Below are 23,797 nucleotides of genomic sequence, written 5' to 3' on the forward strand. Positions count from 1 at the left end.
GGACCCAACTATTGTCAGTCCCTTGCGTGTATTCCTCCTCGTATTGTCTTTTTTTTGGGTAAAACGTAGTGTGTCTCACGTCAATATGAAGTTTACTGTGCATTAGATTAGGTAATTAGTGGGATTGAGGACCCAGTTGGGAATTAAAAAAAAAAAGTGACTTTCAATCATGACCTACAAATTTGGAGCTCATCATTCATATGACCTATAAAGTTGGTGCTCATTATGATCATCTCTTGGCTCCAGTCCAGTAACTAAACAATTACATTAAACCGATATATAGTTGGTAATCATCATTCTTGACCTATAGAATTGGTGCCAATTATGATAATCTCTTGGTTCCAGCCACAGAAATAGTATACATACCAAATGGTTAAAATTCATCAAACAATGTTGATTTCTGTAAAAATTGGGTGCAGAGTATTCCTGTTGCTGGCAGGCATCACAAATAGAAAGCGGGTTTTTCCAAGCAACTAAATTACAACCCTTTTCTTCTTCAGGATAACCTTATGAACACACAGGATTTTTATTTCTGTAAGCTAAAATTCAGTTTTCCCACATAGGATTTTACTTCTGATAGTCTTAAGAAGCCTAATGAATTCTGTTGGGATCCCACACCCAAGATATGATGCCATAACTTGTCTGAAATCTGATGGACTAGTACGGCAAAACTTTAGATCATAACCTCCAACACTAGTCTCGACTCATAAGTCTCTTCCCTTTGTGGTCGTTTCTCTCTTCTCTGCCTGTGCTTCTGTAAACACTCTTATGGGATTTCTTCTCCTTTGTGTTTTACCTGTTGGCCTTGTGCCAAACTTATCTTAACATTCTCATTGGGATATTCTCCCTACCCACACCCTCCATATCCACCATATCTCCAAACTCAAAGAGGAAAAGTTTTTCACCAGTGTGTGATGCCTTATGCCTCTATCCCACTCCTTTAATTCACTTCTTCATATTATACAACAATACATGGTTACATTTGACAAGAATATATAATGGTGCAAAACCAAAACTTGAAGTCTTGAAAATTTTATTAAAACTTTTTTTTTCTTCAAGGTCACTCGTCAATCATCACTGAAATTGTAATTTAAAATCATGATTTCAATTCAAAAATTGAAGTCATGATTTCAATGTAAGAAGTGTGTATCGTTTGTGTGCTATAAGCGGGAGTGAAATAAACACCACCCTTTGCTACCATTGATTAGTTCAACATTAATCTCCTTTTTTTCTTTTTTCTCGTTGTTGTATTTCCTCATGGATTCTCCGTTTGTCATATTTTGCTTTTAGCATATTGAGTATTGCCACTAGGGCTGTCCACGGGTCGGGTTGGGTCGGTTTTGGACCCAACCCGGACTCGACCCGCCGGCGTCGGGTGGAGGGGCGGAGGAACCTGTAACCAACCGCCGGAAAAATTGGTCGAGTCGGTTTAGGGTGCGGGTGAGCGTCGGTCGGGCCGGGCGGGTCGCCGGAATAAAGAAAGGATCGAAATCTGAAAAAAAGCGTCGCGCGGAATCTGAAAAAATTCGTCGGAATCTGAAAAAACTCACCGGATTCTGCATTTTCTCACCGGATTGTACATGTTTTTGCTGAAAATCGCTGGGATTTGGCCGGATTTCCTCGAATCGAAGCTTGATCTCGTCAGATCTCCTCGATTCGAAGCTTGTTATCGTTGGATCTCCTTGAATCTAAGCTCGATCTTACCAAATACAGTCGAGTTCTCTTTAGATTTCCTCGAATCTAAGCTTCATCTCGCCGGAGTTGGCCGGATTTAAGCATATTTGAGTGAGGATTTGAGCGGATTTGTGTAAAGAAAGGCCAAACGTCGCCGGATCGGAGCTAAGAAACCCAAACGTCACCGGATTTCAGCTTCTTTTTGAGGTTTTGTCGGGCGGGTTGGGTAGATCGGGTTCTTGAGGACGAAACCCGTCACTCGACCCGCCGGGGTCGGGTTCTGAAGACTGGGACCCGTCACCGACCTGTCGGAGGTGTCGGTCCGGCCATGACGAGTCGGTTTCGGTCGGGCTGATCGGGTCCGGCTGGTCGTCGGGTACTCTGGACAGCCCTAATTGCCACCCTTGTTTACCTTCTTCTTGATCCTCTCACAGCTTCTTTTGTAGGTTTTCTTTTCAAGTTTAGCTCAAAAATTCCTTTTTTTTTTCCTTAATTTTTGGGTTGAAAAGTATGAGATTTTATTATATCTGGGCTAAACTCTTTAGTTTTGAATTAAAAAATACAAATAAAATAAACATCAGAAATTAGAAATATAAACCCTAAAAATGCAATAAAAATGATAAATATTCAAAAGAGTTACTCGGTCTACATTGGTCCTATTCGGTCCATGTTGGTCCATTCTGCCCACTTTGGTTCTATTCGGTCCACATTGGTATTCGGTCCAATTTGTCCATTTGGTCCTATTTAGTCCACATTGGTCCTAATCTATCCACTATGGTCCTATTCGGTCCTATTTGTTCCTACTCAGTCTACATTAGTCCACTCTGTCCTATTCAGTTCACTTTAGTCCTATTTGGTCCTCCTTATTCCCATTCGGTCACATTTGTCCATTCGGTCCACTTTCTTCCATTTGGTCCATTTGTGTTCACTTCAGTCCATTTAGATCACTTCGATTCATTTTTGTAAACATGCATACAAGGAAAAGACATGTTTAGGTTGAGAGTAACTATTCTAAATCCAAATTTATTTAAAAATAGAATAATATATATATATATATATATATATATATATATATATATATATATATATATCTCAAACCCGTAATATCTAAAATCTTAAACATAGCATATATTGTTGTTATACTTTTGTTGAGCCACATTAACATAGCATTTTAGTCCACTTTAGTCCGACTAAATTTAAGTGAAAGTTTTTTTAAACATTAAGGCTATGAAAATACAATCTAATATTTATGGTAGTTATTCATTTATTTTAACAGCATTACTTTTAAATAAATTGCATGAGATTGATTATACATTCAAGCAAAAAATAATTAAATAAATAAACAAATGTGTGCATAACTAGACCGAATTGACCGTATGGACCAAATTGGATCAAATAGACCTAACTGGACCGAATTGACAAAATTGGACCGAATAGATAGAAGTGGATTGAATGGACTATATTGACTGGATTGGGCCGAATGGACCAAACAGAACTGAATTGACCAAAGTAGACCGAATTGAACTGAACTGGACCGAATAGACCTAACTGGACCTAATTGGCCAAGTGGACTGTATGGACCAAATTGGACTGAATAGACCTAACTAGACTGAATTGGCCAAATTGGACTGAATAGACCATATTGGACCGAATAGACCTAAATAGACCAATTTGGACCGTATGGACCTAATAGAACTAACTAGACCAAGAAGATTAAAAGCTGCAAAGCACGCCTTGTAGCATGGAGCAAGTTAGCCTTCGAAAACACAAAAGCTCACCTAACAGAAAAACAAATGGAACTTGAGGAACTAGTGAAACAGGGGTATGCACCAAATCTGAAACGTATAAAGTTATTGAAAAGGGAGGTCAATGAATTGATACACCATGAGGAAATTTTTTGGAGGCAGCGGTCTAGGTCCTTATGGCTTCCGGCGAGCGACAAGAATACCAGATTCTTTCACCAAAGGGCTAGCCAAAGAAAAAAGAAAAATACCATTGATGGACTGTATGATGAAAATGGAGTGTGGCAAACAAACATGGGAAGAGTCTACTATTGCTGAGAATCCATGCTGACTTGTTCAAAGCCCACAGTCATACAAATATGGATAGGGTGTTGGATGATGTTAACAGGGTAGTCATAGATGAAATGGTGCAATTTTTAAACCAGCCATACTTGGAGGAAGACGTAAAGAGAGCTCTCTTTAGCATGCACCCATCAAAATCTCTCGGACCAGATGGTATGTCTCGTTTCTTTTTCCAAAAAATTTGTCACATTGTTTGGTTGAATGTAACCTTGGCTGTGTTATTTGTCCTACACTCTAGAAAATATATAAGGAAAATGAATTTCACACATATTGTACTCATAACTAAAAGAATGACCCATAAAATATCATGGAGTTCCACCCTATAAGTTTGGGTAATGTTGTATCTAGTATTGTATCAAAAGTACTTGTAAATCGAGTAAAATCTATTTTACCCAATATTATATCTAACACCCAAAGTGCTTTTATTCTTGATAAACTTATCATAGATAATACTACAATTGCATTTGAAATGCTTTATCGAATGCGCGACCGGAGAAAAGGAAAAACATGTCACATGGCGATAAAGCTTGATATAAGCAAGGCGTAAGATAAAGTCGAATGGAGTTTTCTCCGATGGATTATGCTCAAGATGGGACTACCTAATCATTGGGTGAATTTGGCTATGGAAACCTTGAGTACAACCTCCTTCTCCATACTCATCAATGAAGAACCAAGAGGCCTCATAAAATCAACCCATGGAATAAAGCAAGGTGACCCTTTATCCCCTTACCTCTTCTTATTTCGTGCTGAGGGGCTATCTTCTATGATCAGGAAGGCAATGATTACCAATAAATTAAAGGGTATCCAAAGTTGCCGAGGCGGCATTCGTATCTCCCACCTCTTCTTTGCAGATGATAGCCTGTTGTTAAGGCTAAGAGAGGCGAATGCCAATAGCTCCTTGACATCCTTACACAATATGAGGAGGCCTTAGGACAAGCAATCAACAAACAAAAAACTACAATTTTCTTCGGCAAGAACACTACCCCAAGAGTTAAGGAGGAAATTCAGAATTTGTTCGGTGCACAAGTCATGACAAATTGTGAAAAATACCTTGGCCTCCCTGTGGTTGGGGGAAAATCTAAGGGGTAAATATTTAAAGATCTACAGGAACGGATGACAAAAAGGGTGATGGGGTGGAAGGAAAAAATAATTTCTATAGCAGGAAGGGAGGTGTTGATAAAGACGATGTTGGCTTAGTATTGGTGGGGCCGAACCCGCAATGAGAAAAAGATACATTGGATAAACTGGAATAAATTGTGTACCCCAAAGAATAAGGGAGGAATGGGCTTTCGAAATATTCACGTTTCCAATCTAGCTATGTTAGCCAAGCAGGCGTGGCATTTGGTCACAGGTACACAATCTCTATTTTATAGAGTATATAAAGCTAGATATTTTCCCCGGTGTTCATTCTTGGAGGCTGAGTTGGGTCCAAATCCATCATTTGTGTAGTGTAGAGTGATTGCCGCAAGAGAGCTCATCATAGAGGGATCACACTAGCAAATTGGGAATGGGCAAAGCATCACCATTAACAACCAAAAGTGGCTGCCACGTCCACCAATATTCAAACCAGAGGCTGACACATTAATGAAGGTAGGGGACCTTATTGACAAACACACCAATCAGTGGGATAGGCCACTGGTTACAAGCCACGTTCACGCAGTCCACACAAGAGGATATTCTTAGCCTTAGACTCGATGACCTCCAGACACAGGACAGAATTTCTTGGAAGGAAAACAAAGCCCACTGCTTCACAGTCAGGTCGGCCTACCTTGTTGCCCTTCGCTTGAACCAAGGAGGAGTGGTTGAGCACTCCAGAGCGCATGAGGACAAGAGGTTGTGGAACAAATTATGGAGATTGCGTGTACCACCGAAGGTGTGAAACTTCCTATGGAGAGCATGTTCAGACGTTCTTCCTACTCGAGCTAACATTGCGCGACGAAGACTCCCTATTAACCCTCGCTGTGTAATCTGTGGCCAGGCAGAAGAATCGGTCTGTCATGCATTATGGGAGTGTCTGTTAGCCACCAATGTTTGGGCACTGGTTAAAGGAAAACTACAGAAAAGCTCAGCGGTAGTACAGGATTTCCACTCCCTTGCTAGACAAATGGAAAACAAGCTCACGGGTAAGGAAATGGAGGTATGGGCAATGGTTGCTTGGTCCATTTGGAACGCTAGAAACCAATTCTGTTTTGAGAAGCAATCCCAACATGGAGACATACTCCACGGTGCCATGACCCTGCTACAAGACTACCAACGTCTGACTCAGCACCTTGCCGGACAGAATCACCCAACGTGAAAGGGCTTTAGTGTTTTTATGTTGTGTAATCTCCTTAGTTGTTATAAGTGGACCAAGAAAATTGTAAGCTACTCTGGGGTTTCCCCTGTTTTTTTTATTAATAAAATTCTATCTTCACTGTCAAAAAAAAATATTAATTGAATAATGTTTTCTTTTAAAAAAATATATTTTCTTACCTTTTAGGATCCAACTAATTATGTTTTTGTATTCAAGCTCACAAACATTACCTTTTTAATTGGTAATATGGTTAATTACGTAATTTTTCTTGTGACATAGTCAATCTTAAATAGGATTTTATCAATTTTAATTTTGAATTTGAATTTTTTTTTTTTTTTTTGCAAATTTAACTATAACATATATTGTTAATAATATTTTATAAGTGATTCATCTATTATGAAAAAAAAAATCTAGCCTTTTTTATAATTTAGTACATTAGTTGGAGTATTGCATTATTTGCAAAATTTCTTTTAAAACTTTTAATTCTAAGAAGAAATCTTTTTTTGAAGAAATTCTAAAAAGAAATCTAAACCGTCAATATCAAAATAAATATTATGCTTGGGATAGGCACTCTCTTTTGCCAGTGTTGGATTTCAGGTTTGAACTTTAGATTTTAATGATGAATTTTTATTTTTTTTTGAAAAACATTAAATTTTTTTTAAAATTTGGATAGAGAGAGAAAGGAAAGATCTATGCACCTTGGGTGTGTTTGGGAGAGTAAATATTGTTACTATCTTAAAATTGCATACTAATAGAATGCATAACATTCAAAAGAGGATAGGTTTTTTTTTTAAATAACTTTTTTTCATAAAATTTGTTTAATTGGCCGAAAGAAGGTTCTTAAAATTTTTTATCTTACACAATAAGACAACTAGATATAATATAATTTGTTATATAAGGGCCCTTGGGCCATTGCCGAGTACTGGTAGCAAATTATCTTAAAATATGATGAATGGTGACTGGTGAGTATGTGCAACCAAAACAAAAAATGCACCAAAAAACCTACTCACATCAACTTATTCATCTATCTTTCAAGATGGGTTTTTAAATCTTTGTTTATTTTTTTTTGTGTCTAAATAATTATGATAAAAGTAAAAGTGTGTTTGAAAAGTGAGAGGAATAAAAAAAATAAAATAGAATTTAGAATGTTGAAATCAAGATGCAAGCTCAAAGGTTCATCAATGGAGGAAATGACAGACATGCAGAGAGAAAGAGAGAGTGAATGAACATTACGGAGCTTGAGAGAATGATTTCTATATATTATAAATATCTGACTCTGCTTCCTTATATACCAGAAACAGAACACTGAAAGTCAACTATTACAACCATGACAAATGGCAGATGACAAACTAACTAAAAATATTCTGCAAACTACACCCGTACTAATATATACAACACTATGCTACTGTAGCTTAGTACTACTATATACTAAATACAACACAGAACCACTAAAACTAATATCTACAAGATATTCTATGCTTATAACAAATATCTACAAGACACAAATATCTACAATCTACAAGATATTTAACACTCCCCTCAAGATGACTAAGGTCATCTTGGATAACAAGTAATGAAATTGTTTATGCCCGAGTGCCTTAGTGAAGAAATTTGCAATTTGGTGTCTAGTAGGTACATGGATGGTCTTGATCACACCATCTTGAATCTTATCTTGGATGAAGTTATAGTCCATTTTTATATGCTTTGTTCTTTCGTGGAAAACTGGATTGGCAGTAATACAGTTGCCTTGCTATTATAGTAAAGAGAAGCTGCAGATTGTGCTCTAGTCCAAAGGTCTTGAGTAAAGCTATCAGCTAAACAACTTCACTTGTGATTGTAGCCATTGATCTGTACTCAGATTCTGCTGAAGATCTTGATACAACCGGTTGCTTTTTACACTTCCAGGAGATCAAAGACTCACCAAGAAAGACACAAAAGCCTGATATAAACTTGGACATGCTTTCCAATCAGCATTACAGTAGGCCTTAAGCTTCAATTCTGAGCTTGCAAAACGAAACAAACCCTGACCTGGTGTCTTCTTTAGGTACTTAAGAATTCTATAGGCTGCTTGCAAGTGAGGCACCTTGGGAGAGCTCATGAACTGACTAAGTTTGTGTACTGAGTAGCATATGTCTAGTCTAGTGAGTGTCAAATAGAGTAATTTACCTATCAACCTTCTATACAAAGAAGGATCAGGAACATCCTCACCCATTGAGCTACTGAATTTGGCAGATTGCTCCATTGGCATATTAGTAGGCTTGCTAGCTAGCAAACCTGTATCAGACAATAGCTCCAAGGTAAATTTCCTTTGACATAAACTAATACCCTTCTCAGTTCTAGCAACTTGTTGTCTAGAAATATTTCAAAGTGCCAAGATCTTTTAGCTCGAACTTGTTGTCTAGAAAAAGTTTGAAGGTGTTAACAGCATCCACATTATTGCTAGCTATAAGAATATCATCAACATACACTAACAAAATGATGATTGAACCTTTGTGGACCTTGGTGAAGACAGAGTAGTCAGATTTAGATTGGATAAAACCATCAGCAATGATAGTAGCAGACAACTTAGCAAACCACTGTCTACTAGCTTGCTTGAGACCATAAAGAGACTTTGTGAGTTTACACACCTCCCCCTTGCTGCCAAATCCAGGTGAAGGAACCATGTACACTTCCTCATCTAAATCCCCATGAAGGAAGGCATTGTTGACATCCAATTGAGAAAGATGCCAACCATAAACAGCAGTAAGAGCCAATAATGTTCTAACAGTGACAAACTTCACCACAGGAGAGAAAGTCTCATAATAATCAATACCCTCAGCTTGAGTGAACCCCTTTGCAACCAATCGTGCTTTGTACCTCTCAACAGACCCATCTGCCTTGAGTTTAATTTTGTAGACCCACTTGCAGCCAATGGGAACCTTGCCAGGAGGAAGTTTGGTCATAACCCAAGTGTTGTTAGATTGAAGAGCATCAATCTCAGCCTTCATGGCAGCTTGCCACAAAGGATCAGGCAAGGCTTGAGCATAAGAAGTAGGTTCCTTGGCAACAGTTAAAGCAATGGCAAAAGCCTTATGTGAAGTAGACAATCTATTATATGAAAGAGTAGAAGATAGAGGGTAAAGAATACCTGGACTGTTAGAAACAGAAGAATCATGAGATTGAGGTAAAGAAGTTGTGGCCAATACATGAGCAGAAGCAAGATTACAGTGATATTCATGAAGATATGAAGGAGGTTTATGAGGCCAAGAAGATCTTCTAACAATTGGGAACTCAGGTACAGGAGAAGAAATAGGATCAAGAAGGTCAGTAGGATCAGAAAGAGCAAGAATAGATGGAAAAGGAGCTGAATCAGAATGCACAAGGTCAGGAAATTCATCTGGAGGAACAGCAGGTTCAACAAAAGAGAAAGGAAAAGAAAATTCTGCAGAAACAGAAGGAATAGGATCTGAAACAGAATTCTGAGGTGGAAAAATAAGAGAAGAATTGGGAGTAGGGGCTATGATAGATTTAGAGGTCCAATGTTTGAAAGGAAAAATGAACTCCTGAAAAATAACATCCCTAAACAAGAAAACAATCTTAGAAGCCAAATCATACAATTTATAACCCTTGGTACCAAAAGGATAACCAATGAAAATGCATGCCTTAGCTCTAGGATCAAATTTTGTTCTATGTCTAGTTAAGGTTGAAGCATAGCACAAACAACCAAAGGATTTAAGATGACTATAGGTAAGTGGATGACCCAAGAGTTTCTCATAAGGAGTAAGATTTTGTAACAATGGACTAGGAAGCCTATTAATGAGATATGTTGCTGTCAAAACACAATCTCCCCAAAACTTCAAAGGTAAATTAGCTTGAAATCTTAAGGCTCTAGCAACATTTAAAAGATGCCTATGTTTTCTTTCAACCACAGCATTTTGCTGTGGTGTTTCAACACATGACAATTGATGAATTATACCCTTAGAAGCATAAAAAGAAGAAAGGGCAAATTCAGGTCCATTATCTGACCTAAGCACTTTGATAGGAACATTAAATTGTGTTAAAATCATGTGAAAGAAGGATTGAATCGAGGCAGAAGCATCAGACTTATGCTTCAACAAATATACCCAAGTACACCTGCTATGATCATCAACCAAGGTAAGAAAATACCTTGATCCATTCAGGGAAGGAGTGGAATATGGTCCCCAAATGTCAGCATGAATCAAATCAAAGCAAGATAAAGAAGTGCTGGAAGAATGAGTAAAAGGCAATCTGTGCTGTTTAGCTAAATGACAAATGTGACAATCAAAAGGCGTATTTTTATTGCAAGAATTGATTTCAGGTACAATATTATTTAACAAAGTCAATCTTTGTGCAGATGGATGACCTAATCTATAGTGCCATAGCCTAAAAGCACTATCAGAAGAATCAAGACTACAAGAATTAACATTTTTGACATGAAAACAAGATGACAACATTGACAAAGCCTCAGAAACAGAACTTGGTAGAATGACCTGTGGAGTGCACTGCAGTGTGTAAAGACCTCCTTGCTTTTTACCCAACCCAATCATCTTCCAATGCTGTAAGTCCTGGAGAAAACAATAATTGGAAAGAAAGATACAGCAACAAGAAGGATTCTGGGTCAGTTTGCTAATAGAAATAAGATTGAACGAAAAACTAGGAATGCAAAGAACATTCTCTAAGATTAAGGAGGCAGAAAGTTGAACAGTGCCTATATGAGTCACCTTGACCATATCACCATTGGGTAATCTAACAGAAATCTGAACAGAAAATGTAATGGACTTAAAAAAATGAAGAGAGTGAACCATGTGGTCAGTAGCTCCACTATCAAGAATCCAATCAGTGGAGCCTATATGTGAAGTATTAACACTTGAAGAAAAAACTGAATACTCAAAGGATGGATAGAACCAGATACCTGACAGCTCTTGACCTTGAGAACCAAATGGAAGCTGAGAACCAAGAGGAGGCTGAGTTATGATGCTAGCAACCTGGTGAGTAGTGGTCAAACTTGCTTCTGGTGGGGCTTAAGTACCAAAATGACACTGTGAATTCAGCAAACCAACCAACTGTTGATACTCAGCTCTAGTGAGGGAGATAGGTTCATTGGAACTATCCTTAGTTGCAACCAGATTGCTTGCAAAGGTGTGAGACTTGTTCTTGAACTTGTACCCAGGAGGATAACCATGTAGCTTGTAACACTTATCAACTACATGTCCCATGACACCACAGTGAGTGCATTGAGGTCTGCCACCAGCCTTTGACTTATTGAAATTCTTGGCAAAACTACCAGACTTGGATTCCAATGCTGCCAATGCAGCTGCTGTCTCAAGCATAGCCTTCTTACCAGAACCAACTTTTCTTTGCTTCTCATCTTGAAGTAAAAGAGAGAAAACTTTACTCGAGGAATGTATAGGATCCATAAGAAGAATCTGACTTCTGACAGCTGCATAAGTCTTATTCAACCCCATTAAGAAAGACATAGTACAATCCTCTACTTGAAGTCCACAGGTACAAGTCATATAATTGGTAAATTCATCCCAAAGACCCTTAAATTTGGTGTAGTATGCATTGATGGTGAAGTCTTCTTGAGTCAAAGAACTGATTTCTTTTCTCAACTCAAAGATTCTAAGCCCATTGCCCTGCCCATATCTGTGCTGCAAGTCAATCCACACATCTCTGACAGTATTGAAATACACTATACTTGGTTGTAAATCCTTAGAAACATAATTAAACAGCCAAGCCAAGACAGTGCTGTTGCATTTACACCAGGCTGTGTAATAGGGATGATCAACAGATTGAGGTTTAAGAATAGAGCCATCAATAAATCCTAATTTAGTCTTGGCATCCAAAGAGATGAGGATTGCCCTACTCCAAGTGTTATAATTCTCCTCAGTAAGAGGTTGAACTACCAATGAAACACCAGGATTATCACCACTAGATAGGAAATATGGACTGGAAGAATTTTCCCAAGGTTGAGCAGTACGAGCCATTGCACTAGTTGTGCTTTCAGTCATACTTAGAGCAATGATGAAGATACAGATTCCCAAACTAGAATTAACAAAGGCAAAGAAAACCAAAATTAACTCTCCAGAGTGTTCTTTAAGAACAAGAACCAAATCAAATCAAGATTCAATATACAACCTTGATGAAATCACAACAGAGAATTGCAAAGTGTGAATTGAAACCCTAAGATTGAAGAAAACCAGATCAAGATTCAATTTACAATCTTGATGAACACACCACAAATTGGGAATTGAAGCCCTAAAATTGGAAAGAAAACAATGTCCAATAACAAAGAAAGAAATCTAGGTTTCAATATGCTAAAGAAGACAAAACCTAGAAGAAGATGAACTTAGTGCAAGAATCAATTAGAAACACAATGAAGAAAAAAAAAATATTCTAATTGATCTGAAAGAAGCACCAAGAAAGAACGGAAAGATGAAAATTGAACTAGGAAGAATCAGAGAATACCAGACTTGAGCGATTCCCTGAACTAGTTTAGCTCTGATACCATGTTGAAATCAAGATGCAAGCTTAAAGGTTCATCAATGGAGGAAATGACAGACATGCAGAGAGAAAGAGAGAGTGAATAAACATTACGGAGCTTGAGAGAATGATTTCTATATATTATAAATATCTGACTCTGCTTCCTTATATACCAGAAACAGAACACTGAAAGTCAACTATTACAACCAATACAACCATGACAAATGGCAGATGACAAACTAACTAAAAATATTTTATAAACTACACCCGTACTAATATATACAACACTATGCTACTGTAGCTTAGTACTACTATATACAAAATACAACACAGAACCACTAAAACTAATATCTACAAGATATTCTATGCTTATAACAAATATCTACAAGACACAAATATCTACAATCTACAAGATATTTAACATAGAATAAGGAAGGTGAAAAGAAAAAGTAGCTAACTAAATTAGAAAAATAGGTTTTTATCCATAAAATAGAAAGAAAAAAAAAATCTAAGAAATCTGCTAGCAATGCTCTTCCTTAATTATGGCTTAAGGATTGAATCATTGAACCTCCCCATAAAAATAAAATAAAAAAATTTGTCGAGTGGTGCAATAAATGCAATAACTAAGAAAAACGGCGTCGATGCCTCTTGATATTTTGTCTTTCATTTTCGTGTGTTGCTGTGTCCGAGCGTGAGTGTTGTCCAAAACCAAAACCTAAACAAAAACCTTTTTTTTTTTTACCAAAGAATGAGAGAGGTTCCATCTTTGATATCCTTATGTATTCATTCACTCAAGAAAGAACTCATCCATGGTATTAATTTATTTCTTTTACTTTTATTAATTCATTATCATGCTTTAATATCATTGTTTTTTTAGTTTGATTTTGTTGTCTATGTTGTTTCAAACTTTCAGGGGATGATCTTGTACCGGTTGTCTTCGAGCTTCCACACGAGTTATTTGATGCCTTAGTTTTAAGGTTGCCCCCATTGGCCTTACAAAACTTGCAAACACAAGCGTATGCTCACTCGATTCTCCTACTTTCTCACCAACACTTTTTTTTTTTTTTTTTATTAATGTGTTTTGTTCACTGTTGTTGGGTTTGGATTTTTATTTCTGGGTTTCTCTTTTGAACAATCAAAGAATAGAATTTATCAGAAATGAGTGAAGAAATTTTTTTTCCTTGCACTTGAATTCAGTGTTGTTCTTTTTTCTTACTGTAGGATTTGGGTTTTTTTGCGAACATTAAAGAAAGGCTAAAATCAGTGTGACTCATGATCAAAAGCAATGGTGGGTGTGTGTAGTTATAAACTGTGATGATTTTTACATTTAATATACCCAGTGCACGAAGCTTTGTGTTTTCTTAGAGGGTTAATTGGTAGGCAACCTTATCTCCATTTTTTTTTTTTTTTTGAGAGGCTAATTCGTGAACTCAAACTCACACTTTGTCGCTTTTGGTAAAAGACACTTGACATCACAACGAGGCCCGACCTCTACAATTATAAAAATTTAATGGTTGTAATTATATGGGGCTAGTTGCACTTCTGTTTATAACCATTTTTGGGTGAGATCAAATCCGAGGTCCTTGGGACAACATTCATGAGAGTGTATGAGACTTCAGGAGTAGGATACCAGGCACCTTTGTTGATGTAGTGTAGTTAATTCACATCTCTCCTACCATTACTAATTACTCACCTTTCATTGACCCTTTCTTTTTACTCTGGAATTGTTATCCAATTTCTTGTTTGAACAGGCCATTTGAAGACCGTAATTACCAGGAGTTTACTGATGATTGCTTTAGAAATGGAAGAAAACGTGGAAGGTTTGGAACAATTGAGTGTTTTATTTATTTATTTTGATAAGAACAATTGAGTTTTTTTATTTTCTTTAATGACATACTCATTCATACATTCTGTGGAGTTTTTACTCAATTTAGGGATGATATGTAGAACAGTACAAATGCCCACTGATTGGAACTTTTTATTTTTTTATTTCACAGACATTGGAATTTTAACACAGAATGGAGAGCATTATACAAATTGCGTTGGCCTGACCTTGTTGAGCAGATCGAACCAGTTGATTGGCAGCAGATGTATTGGGAAATGCATTTGCAAAAGTAGGCCCATTTGTTGACACAAACTTTTAAGTTCATATTGTTACATATTCATGGTTTCATCTTATGATTTAGGCCTTTTGTTATGTTGAACAAACTTGAACAGTTGCCTAGATGAGGCAACAGAGATAGCATTGCTTCCATCTTTTAATGGATGTATTGGTGACATACGAATTCCAGGTACTAATTATGATGCTATAATTATCTTTCAGCAGTATTTGAACATTCTGAGTGAAAATGGCTTCCAGCTTAAATTATAAAGTTTGTCGAGCCTTGTAATAGAAAATTGGGTTTAATTTTCCACCATAGCTGGACGACATCATCAGTTGCTTCCTTTCATGTACATGCAGAAATGCATCTGTGTTATTTCTTAGTGTAGATCATAATTATGAAACTAATTTTATCACTTTGGACGCATTCCATTGCACTTGTAAAGTAATCCAAGAGTCTTTTGTGTGTTAGAAGTATATTCAAGTGAATTTGATGAAATAAATAAACAAGTTGATGTAGCTGTTCTTCCAGAACTAAATTTTATTTATTTAATATATCATGGATGCCCTCTTGTGGAGCTCTAGGGACGGGGAATTGATGATTAAGAACTCCCCCCTGATTCCATTGTAGAATTGAGCTTTTGAATCTCATTAGTAAGTTTCAAAACTGCACTTAGTGGGTACACATACATCACAACATTTTCTTTTTCATTGTCTCCTTTTGTGACTGTTATAAAGATTCTACATAGAAAAAAAAATAGCAAAACAAGAGCTTTCTACTTCAACATAAATTTTTTTGGGGGGTTCGTTTTTGTTTTTATTGATACCTTGCTAAGTTTGTAAACATTTGTTTCCTCATTTTTTGTTCTGTGCAGATGCTGTATTAAAATTTATTGGGGTTGATGGACAAGAGAATCATTTAACTTCTGATTATTTGAAGTTATCTTATCATTGCCAAGCTTTTGTTTGCTATGCTAGGTAACACATTATGCTAGTTTTTACATTATGAGAGCTTATGCCAATGTTCTATTATGATTTGCTGGAATCTAGTTACAATATAACAGAAGTACTTCAGCTATCTATTCCTATGCATTTTTATACTTCTTTTGCCTGTATTTATTCTTCTTGTACTAATAAATTTACTTACGATTTAGTCTACACTTTGCATCATCTAGGTTATTTCCAAATGTGCTAAAATGAAGTCTCTAAAGTTTTTATATCATTAATGTTTTTCTAAGCTTAAGTCTTTAATTCTTAGATCATGGTATAAATGGATGCTTGGTTTTGGCTGCATCCATGTTTCTTCTCCTTTAGATTTTATAGATTGGCTAAATATTGCTTATAAAATTTTTGGGGAGCCTTTTTCTATACATCCAAGTGTACATGTGGTCTCTCCTTTTAATAAAATTTTTTAGTGCTTAGATTAATTAAAATAAACATCTGTTATTCTTTCTTTGTTGATTTTTTGAGTTATAAGGATTGTTTAGGTTGTTACATGATGTTTGTTTCTTTGTGCAGATGTCTGAGACTTCAACATATACTTTGCACTGCAGAAACTTGTGTATGTTATTCATTTCATAGTAGAAGATGTCAGTTACTTGATGAGTTGGTCTTTAGTATCTAAATATGTTTTAGTGCCCTGTTTCATTTGGTTTTGGATTATATGCATGTTTTGGATCCCTTCTTTGATTAATGAAAACAATAATAAAAGATTGGGTTCTATTTTGCTTCTCTTAAAACTGCATTCTCTTTTCCAATAAAAATAAAATTCCTGCACTCACCATATTTAAAAATAAATTTTTACTAACACATTTTTTTCTGCATGGAGGGGCTATAAACTGTCTTACAGACTAGGTTATAAGGTATATTGCTGGTGGCATAAGAATTGGATCTAATTGACTCTGAGAGTGCGTACACATGTGCATCCATGCACATCTGCTAGTGCTAACATAATTGCTTGACATATGTTGTCACTTTATCTGCCTCTAATATTATTCTCTTGCAGCATTTATTGAGAACTGGCAAATTAAAGAGCTTGGTGCTAAGGTGGATCAGATCCAAAGAGCATGTATGTTCAATTGTTTTCCAAGTATTCTTAAGTTTATAAGACACTTGTGCTCCTTTGATTTGTGAGACGAATAACTTCATTGGTTAAGAGATGAAACTATTTACATGCATGCGAAAGGACCAATTGAAGCAAACACAACTGAGAAATAGAATAAGTTATTAACAGCCAATGTGCTTTAGCTCAACTAGCACCTCCTCGGCTTTCAAATGCTAGGGGGAGAGTGAGGTTGTGAGTTCAAAACCAACTGGGTGCACGCATAAGTTACCAATAAAAAAATTGTTAGCAACTTTTTTCCTTAATTAGTATTTTTTTTTTTCTATCTTGTTTAGACTTCTGAGGTCGCCAAATATTTTTCCAAGCAACATTGAGTCATGCATGTTCCTAGGCAACTGATTAGGGATAAGGTAGTTTTTTCATTTCAAGTTTCTGGCTAATTTCTTCTCTCTTTTGTCTTCCCTCTCCCCACTCCCCCCCCCCCCCCCCCACCAAATAAAAATCTCACCTATTTGATTGCCTCATCTTATAACAAGGATTCATCACTTTCAACAAGCATTTTCCATGAAAATGCATGCATAATTCCATCCATTTCCCTGTTAGTTTGGAAAACTGACTAAAAGTGTCAAGAAAAAGATCGGTTTCATAACATTGACTGTACGTGATGATGCCAAAATCGTCAGTTGGGTCACTCGTCCAATTCGGAGCTTTTGGCGATCTTGTAGGACCTGCGAGATCAAGAGAGTTCATCGAAAAGACCACCGGGTTGTGCCCGGTGGGTGAGCCTCCGATGCTTCAGTTAGTATCAACCCAGATCTTTCATATATAGATGGTATTTTGTAATAGTTTCTAACGTACCTTAGCAAATGGACAAATTGTCCTTTTTATAGATGACATAGGTAGCTGTTGGACATAAATAGGGGTGATTATTACCCTAATTGTAACGTTCTTTATCTTGATAAGAGGGTTTAAGGTCTTTGATGATCGTTATTGAATGTGTTGGGCAGTTACTCATCTATCTTTGATGGCCTACTAATGACGCAATGACTGTCCATTAAGATGGACGACCTTAATAATTTTTATGGACTCTAACATCCATTTAAGGAATCTTGTCACTTAGTCCTCGTCAGTGATTTACATCCGTCTTTGCGGAATCTCATCACGTAGCCATTTTTTGGTGATTTACAAGTCATTTAAGGAATCTTGTTTATTTGACTCATGAACATGTTATTTTATTAGGTTCAATCAAGAGCCCTATAATTTTGAGATAAAAACAAGCCTTATAACTTGTTGGACTCAAATAAAGAAACAAATTTGAACAAAAAACACTCACTTTTGAAATAGAAAATCCTTAAATAGGAAATAAATATGACAATTATTTTCATACTCATAGCATATAATAAGCCTAATTTGTAATCACGTTAAAAAATAATAATAACGAATCACAGCTGCTAATGTGGTATGTCATACTTGGTGCTTTAGAAAATGGTTTTTGATGAGTCCATAAAAATTATTAAGGTCGTCCATCTTAATGGACAGTCATTGCGTCATTAGTAGGCCATCAAAGATAGATGAGTAACTGCCCAACACATTCAATAACAATCATCAAAGACCTTAAACCCTCTCATCAAGATAAAGAACGTTACAATTAGGGTAATAATCACCCCTATTTATGTCCAACAGCTACCTATGTCATCTATAAAAAGGACAATTTGTCCATTTGCTAAGGTACGTTAGAAACTATTACAAAATACCATCTATATATGAAAGATCTGGGTTGATACTAACTGAAGCATCGGAGGCTCACCCACCGGGCACAACCCGGTGGTCTTTTCGATGAACTCTCTTTATCTCGCAGGTCCTACAAGATCGCCAAAAGCTCCGAATTGGACGAGTGACCCAACTGACGATGATTTTGGCATCATCAGTACGTATCATCCCATACTTGGAGATCACAAGAAAAATAAAAGACAGGGAGTTTTAGTGTTTCAGTGTCATGTAAACTTAGAAGACAGATTAATGGTCCTATAGGATACCACTTCAAGGAAAAATCATATCAGTTTTCACTGAACAATATGAGTGTACAAATTATTTACTTAGGACAGAGCATTCTTAAAGAAAATATGAATGGAACCTACAAGAAAATCTAATCATCATTCATCAATAAAATTTTTGAATGAAGTAGTCTAAGTTAAAATGCATATGAGATTCTTTGTGGATCTGAAGATAACAATTTGCCCCTTTTCCATTATTCTATTGCGGGGGCTGATGAAATATAGACCAAGTTGGCAACTCCTTAACAAAATACATTCAGTATGCACCATGAAATGAAAGCAGAAAATTTTTTATCTTCATATGGTGTGATTCTGCTGAAGCACCTTCTAGGAAAATGTTTTGGAATTTGTTACCTGTGCTAGGTTCATTAAAAAATATTTTGGTTTACGTGAATACTAAGAGCGTGTTTGGATACCGCTTATTTGCTGAAAACTGAAAACTTATTGCTGAAAACATTGTAACAAAATAATTTTTAAATGTGTGAATAGTGCTATGGGACCCAAATTTACCTAGAAATCTGTGAAAAAGTGAGTTTGGTGGTATGTGAACAGTACCCATGGGAGTATGGGACCCACTAAAAAAATGCTGAACGCGCGGATTGGGCAAAACGCCCAATCCAAATGCACGCTAAATGCTTCCTTCCAATTGCTAATATGATAATTTTCCATGCACCGTTTTTCAGATTGATGGGTTATGCGAACTTCTGAACCAGAACAGTGAAACGTTAACATCACTTGAATTCATTCACTGCAAGCTTTCCTCAAATTTTATCAACGCAATTTGTGGTTCTTTACTCATACAGAGTATGCAAACCCATGGGATACAGCACTTCTCCATCAATGCATCTAGCTTTCTTGAACACAACCTTTTTTCATTACCTGTTGGACTTTCATCATTTTTATCATCGGGAAGGTACATCCATTCTATTAACGGTTCACGTTTATCAACTTGTATGTATATATTATCTGTGATTGACTGGGTTGCTTAACCTGCTTATGAACTCACAAACCTTTAGATTGTAACTACAAAAACTGCTGTCTGCTGTATTCTAATTATGTTTCCTTTTTATTACAATGTGGTGCTTCAAGGGGTATATGGGGTTGACATCTTATAGAAGCAATTTGTCCCTTTCCCATGGCCAACCATGAGTAGTGGAAATCCTATTGACTGCCACTTGTTTTATTTTGTTAACTTCTCCTTCCTATTCTTTTTTTTCTTTTTCTTTTTTAATTCCACTATTTTTTTTTTCAAATACAATACATTGTTCCTCTGTATTTTGTGGTGCATTTATGTTGGCATAGCAGTTCGCACTCCCTTATTTTGGACCAATAATGTTGAAGATTTAGAGTTTGATCTGCTTGTAAGGAAATCCCATCTCTTAAGATTTGTAAACTTTTCAAAGAAGTTGCAATCAAGTGATCTATGATACCAGAAAACCCTAGTTCAAATCAAATGGTACTCAATGAAATAGGTGTTTGAAAATGGGATAAAATCAATGTGGCAGACAGTATCAGGCAGAGAAGTCAGTTCTAATATCTCAGATTAGATAACAGTGACAATCTTTATCCACTTCTGAGTTGGGCGCAATAGAAAGCATACAATCAATTTTCCAGTACCGTTGTGAGTTGATGGAGTTTCAATGCCTGGACTTTTGTAGTGATACTTATTGGGCTTTCTTCTTGGATTTTCAGAGAGCTTGGGATCTAATCTCATTAGGCAAACTTTGTCAAGGCCTAGTTATCTTTAATGCATTACACATTTCATTCTTGCAGAGCTATATGTTTATTGCTTTCAATTTTTCTTTTAAAAAAAGAGATCTAGTTTGACCAATATTGCAAAATCATATTATACCTGCATAGAAGAATGCAAATATTAATTACTTACCTAAACATTTAATCTCATTTAAGATGAAGTCTGAGACTCTGAAGTATATAAGCATATAATACTATTACAAAACTTAAATATTTAATTATCTGCCACTTAAAGAAGAATTCAGATGAAGCTTTAAGCATTTTTAACTGTATGTGTACTTAAGGACTCCAACATATCCAATGGTATATGCCATTAGTCATGAAGTCCCTGTTATTTTGCTATCAGGTCCTTGTGTTCATTAAACTTCTGTGACAACCAGCTGGGTCGAAATTTTGCAAAAATGGTCTTTAATACCATTCTCGATGTTTCATCTAGCATATCCATCCTTGATCTTTCAGAAAACAATGTGAGTCATGCATTCTTTTTTAGATAATTTATATACTATGTATTTGATTAGCTAAAGAAAAGAAGAAGAAAAATATATATGTATACTTTGTATCTTTTACTTTAAACCAACATAAAGCTTCATAAACACTTTGCAGATATCTGGATGGCTTTCTGATTTTAACAAAAGATCCTCTGGTGGACCCTTATCATCCTTAGGAATTGGCAAGTCCTTGCAATCTTTACGTGTTCTCAACCTGAGGTACCACACTAGCAAAGTTATGTCTTATATGCAAAATTATTCTTCCCTAGGATCAATTCATGGCAGTTGTGGTATCTTGGAAATTGTAAATTGTACCCCTGGGTTTGTGCCTAGTCTCTTAGAGGATATGAACTACCACAAATCAATGCTGATAATGTTGTAGTGAGTTCCAAATATTCTTCCATGCAAAGAGAGCTTACTAATCTGATTTTAGGGGTAACAATCTACGCAAAGATGATGCTGAAAGTCTAAGATATGCATTAGTTCATATGCCTAACTTGGAGGACCTGGATATAAGTGACAATTCCATTGAGGATGAAGGAATCAGGTGAGTTGAATTTCCATTCTCCTTATGTGTTTTTCGATGCAGTAGCGAATAGGCATTTGTTTTCTCACACTATCTTTGAACTTGCAGGAGTTTAATCCCCTATTTTGTTGAAGCAACTGAAAGATGCTCCTCCTTGGCTGATTTGAATTTGGAGGATTGTGACCTTTCATGCAATGGAGTAACCCAACTTCTACATACGCTTTCAACCTTTAAAGGACCACTAAAGTCCCTATCTCTTGCTGATAATTGCCTTGGCAGGTTTGTCCGGTTGACACTGGCATAGAAATTACACTTCACCTCATCTTTTTTTTTTTCAAATATGTTGAGATTATTTGTACTGTCTTCCAGCCAGGTAGCTGTAGCTTTGGGAAAATTTTTGCAGACATCCATTGAAGTACTGAATATTGGAGGTATTGGACTGGGTTCAACTGGTTTTCAGGAGCTACAAGAAGGCATGACGAAGGAGTTGAAGCTAGTCAAGATTAACATAAGGTTCAAATTGATGCTTATATATGTTCTTTGTAATTTTTTGTGGTTGCTATGGTAACTAATATTTTTTACTTATCAAAAAAAATATGGTAACTAATATTTTAATGAATTTCATACAGCAAAAACCATGGTGGGATTGAAACTGCCAAGTTTTTATCAAAACTTTTGTCATTGGCTCCCAAACTTGGTGAAGTTAATGCAGCATATAATTTTATGCCTATAGAATCCTTAAGCATCATCTGTGCAGCACTGAAAGTTGCAAAAGGTAATTATTTGAAACTTTTAGTAATTTTTGAATGGATAGCTTTTTTATTATAGTAAATTTTCAAATGTATATTTGAATATTCACTAAATTATAAGTGCAGCTGGTTTCCTTCTTTTTGCATTGACATCACTAGAGAATTCCAGAATATGAAATTGATTAAATTCTATCATTTGTATTTTTTTGACGTAAATTATGCACTTAAGACTAACTGCATTTGGAGTTGCCAAGATGCAAACAATGTTCTATTTACTCTGTTGTTCTTCACGTAGAGATTCAGTACACTATCTGAGGAAAAACCCTCACTCAACCTTACTTTGATTGAGCCAAGAGAGAGTATCATTTGAGTTGCATCTATAATTGCAATCTTGATAGTATTGTTGTACTTGTATCTTTAATCCCATTAAACAACATGCCAGTGTAAAGGAACAGATATCATCTTTTTTCAATTTGATAAAGACTATGCAACTCTAGAAATTTCAAATGCTAGATAAAGCTAAACATATTATTAATTTGGAATGCTATTTAATACATAATTGAACCATTTTTTCCGCTTATTTTGCTTATGCTAAGACTAATATTTTTTTAATCATACAACAATAATAGGCTACTACATAAAATAAAAAGGGGGAAGGGGGGGGGGGGGGGGGGGTTTAGCGTGTCCATATGAATTCCTCCCATCAGGAACATTTGGAGAGTTTTACTATATTCTTCTTGTGATTTAGGTCATCTTGAGCGTTTGGACTTGACGGAAAAAACTTTGGACTATCAGTTGGCGTATGCTTCCATGCTTAATGGAATTCAATGTAATGGAAGGCCCATTGTAACTCTTCCAATACGATCAGCCGCAGAGGCACCTTATGATGATGATCCCTAGATGTTAATGCTTTCTTCTGTTTTTACTCAACCAATATATATGGTACTGCACATTGCTGTTTCCTGAGTTTGTGATCAGTGCATTGAAATTATGCCAGCATTTTGAATGTAATTTTTTGTGTAATGCATAAGGCTTTTTCCCTTCATAGTTTGTAATAGGTTAGGGTTGTTCACTGCTCAACAATTCTGGTGTATACAGTTATTTGATTTGAGCTGTATTAGATTCATCAGTCTGTTGTAACCATATTAATGTTGTAATTTTCTTATACATGTGTTGCCAATTGGAATATATAACTTTTGTAAAGCACAATGATAGTTAAACTTTATAAGATCTTAGGGCCCTCCATCACAAAATATGTGGGGTCAAGATTTTGCTCTTTGATTATGTTTTAACACCTAGTGTCCAGCAGGATTTTATTATTTCTGTCTTTCTGCTTGCTGTCTTTTATCTTTGGATGATGGTTCTATTGCCTGCTTCCCAAGGGAACACGGAACACTTACGGGTTTAAAATCCTGATTGGCCCATTTTTTGGGGTTTCTATTTTTTTTATGAACGAAAAATTGGTAGAGGGGTGCGACTTGAGTTAGCATCTGGGTTTCTATATAATCTGAATGCTGCTCTGCCTTGTATT

The 23,797-nt window shown here is 36.2% G+C and overlaps 1 protein-coding gene across 2 annotated transcripts in view; it reads left to right on the forward strand.

Annotated features, from left to right (window-relative positions):
• Window positions 1-23,544, forward strand: part of LOC142619767 (uncharacterized) — a 36,877-nt gene extending 13,333 nt beyond the window's left edge. The window contains exons 2-17 of one of the 2 annotated variants that reach the window (XM_075793042.1): window positions 13,237-13,346; window positions 13,448-13,550; window positions 14,286-14,354; window positions 14,532-14,648; window positions 14,752-14,825; window positions 15,511-15,613; window positions 16,154-16,196; window positions 16,641-16,703; window positions 19,435-19,664; window positions 20,850-20,970; window positions 21,107-21,210; window positions 21,425-21,538; window positions 21,626-21,796; window positions 21,887-22,030; window positions 22,147-22,292; window positions 23,015-23,544. In XM_075793042.1, the coding sequence (XP_075649157.1) occupies window positions 13,283-13,346; window positions 13,448-13,550; window positions 14,286-14,354; window positions 14,532-14,648; window positions 14,752-14,825; window positions 15,511-15,613; window positions 16,154-16,196; window positions 16,641-16,703; window positions 19,435-19,664; window positions 20,850-20,970; window positions 21,107-21,210; window positions 21,425-21,538; window positions 21,626-21,796; window positions 21,887-22,030; window positions 22,147-22,292; window positions 23,015-23,166 (1,818 nt within the window). In that variant the 5' untranslated portion in view covers window positions 13,237-13,282 and the 3' untranslated portion in view covers window positions 23,167-23,544. Of the gene's footprint in view, window positions 1-13,160; window positions 13,347-13,447; window positions 13,551-14,285; window positions 14,355-14,531; window positions 14,649-14,751; window positions 14,826-15,510; window positions 15,614-16,153; window positions 16,197-16,640; window positions 16,704-19,434; window positions 19,665-20,849; window positions 20,971-21,106; window positions 21,211-21,424; window positions 21,539-21,625; window positions 21,797-21,886; window positions 22,031-22,146; window positions 22,293-23,014 lie in introns of those variants that run through there. The other variant, XM_075793041.1, reaches the window with a different exon arrangement.
• Window positions 23,545-23,797: the final 253 nt, after the last annotated feature.

The sequence above is a fragment of the Castanea sativa genome, chromosome 12, assembly GCF_040712315.1.
Source record: "Castanea sativa cultivar Marrone di Chiusa Pesio chromosome 12, ASM4071231v1".
Lineage (NCBI taxonomy): Eukaryota > Viridiplantae > Streptophyta > Magnoliopsida > Fagales > Fagaceae > Castanea > Castanea sativa.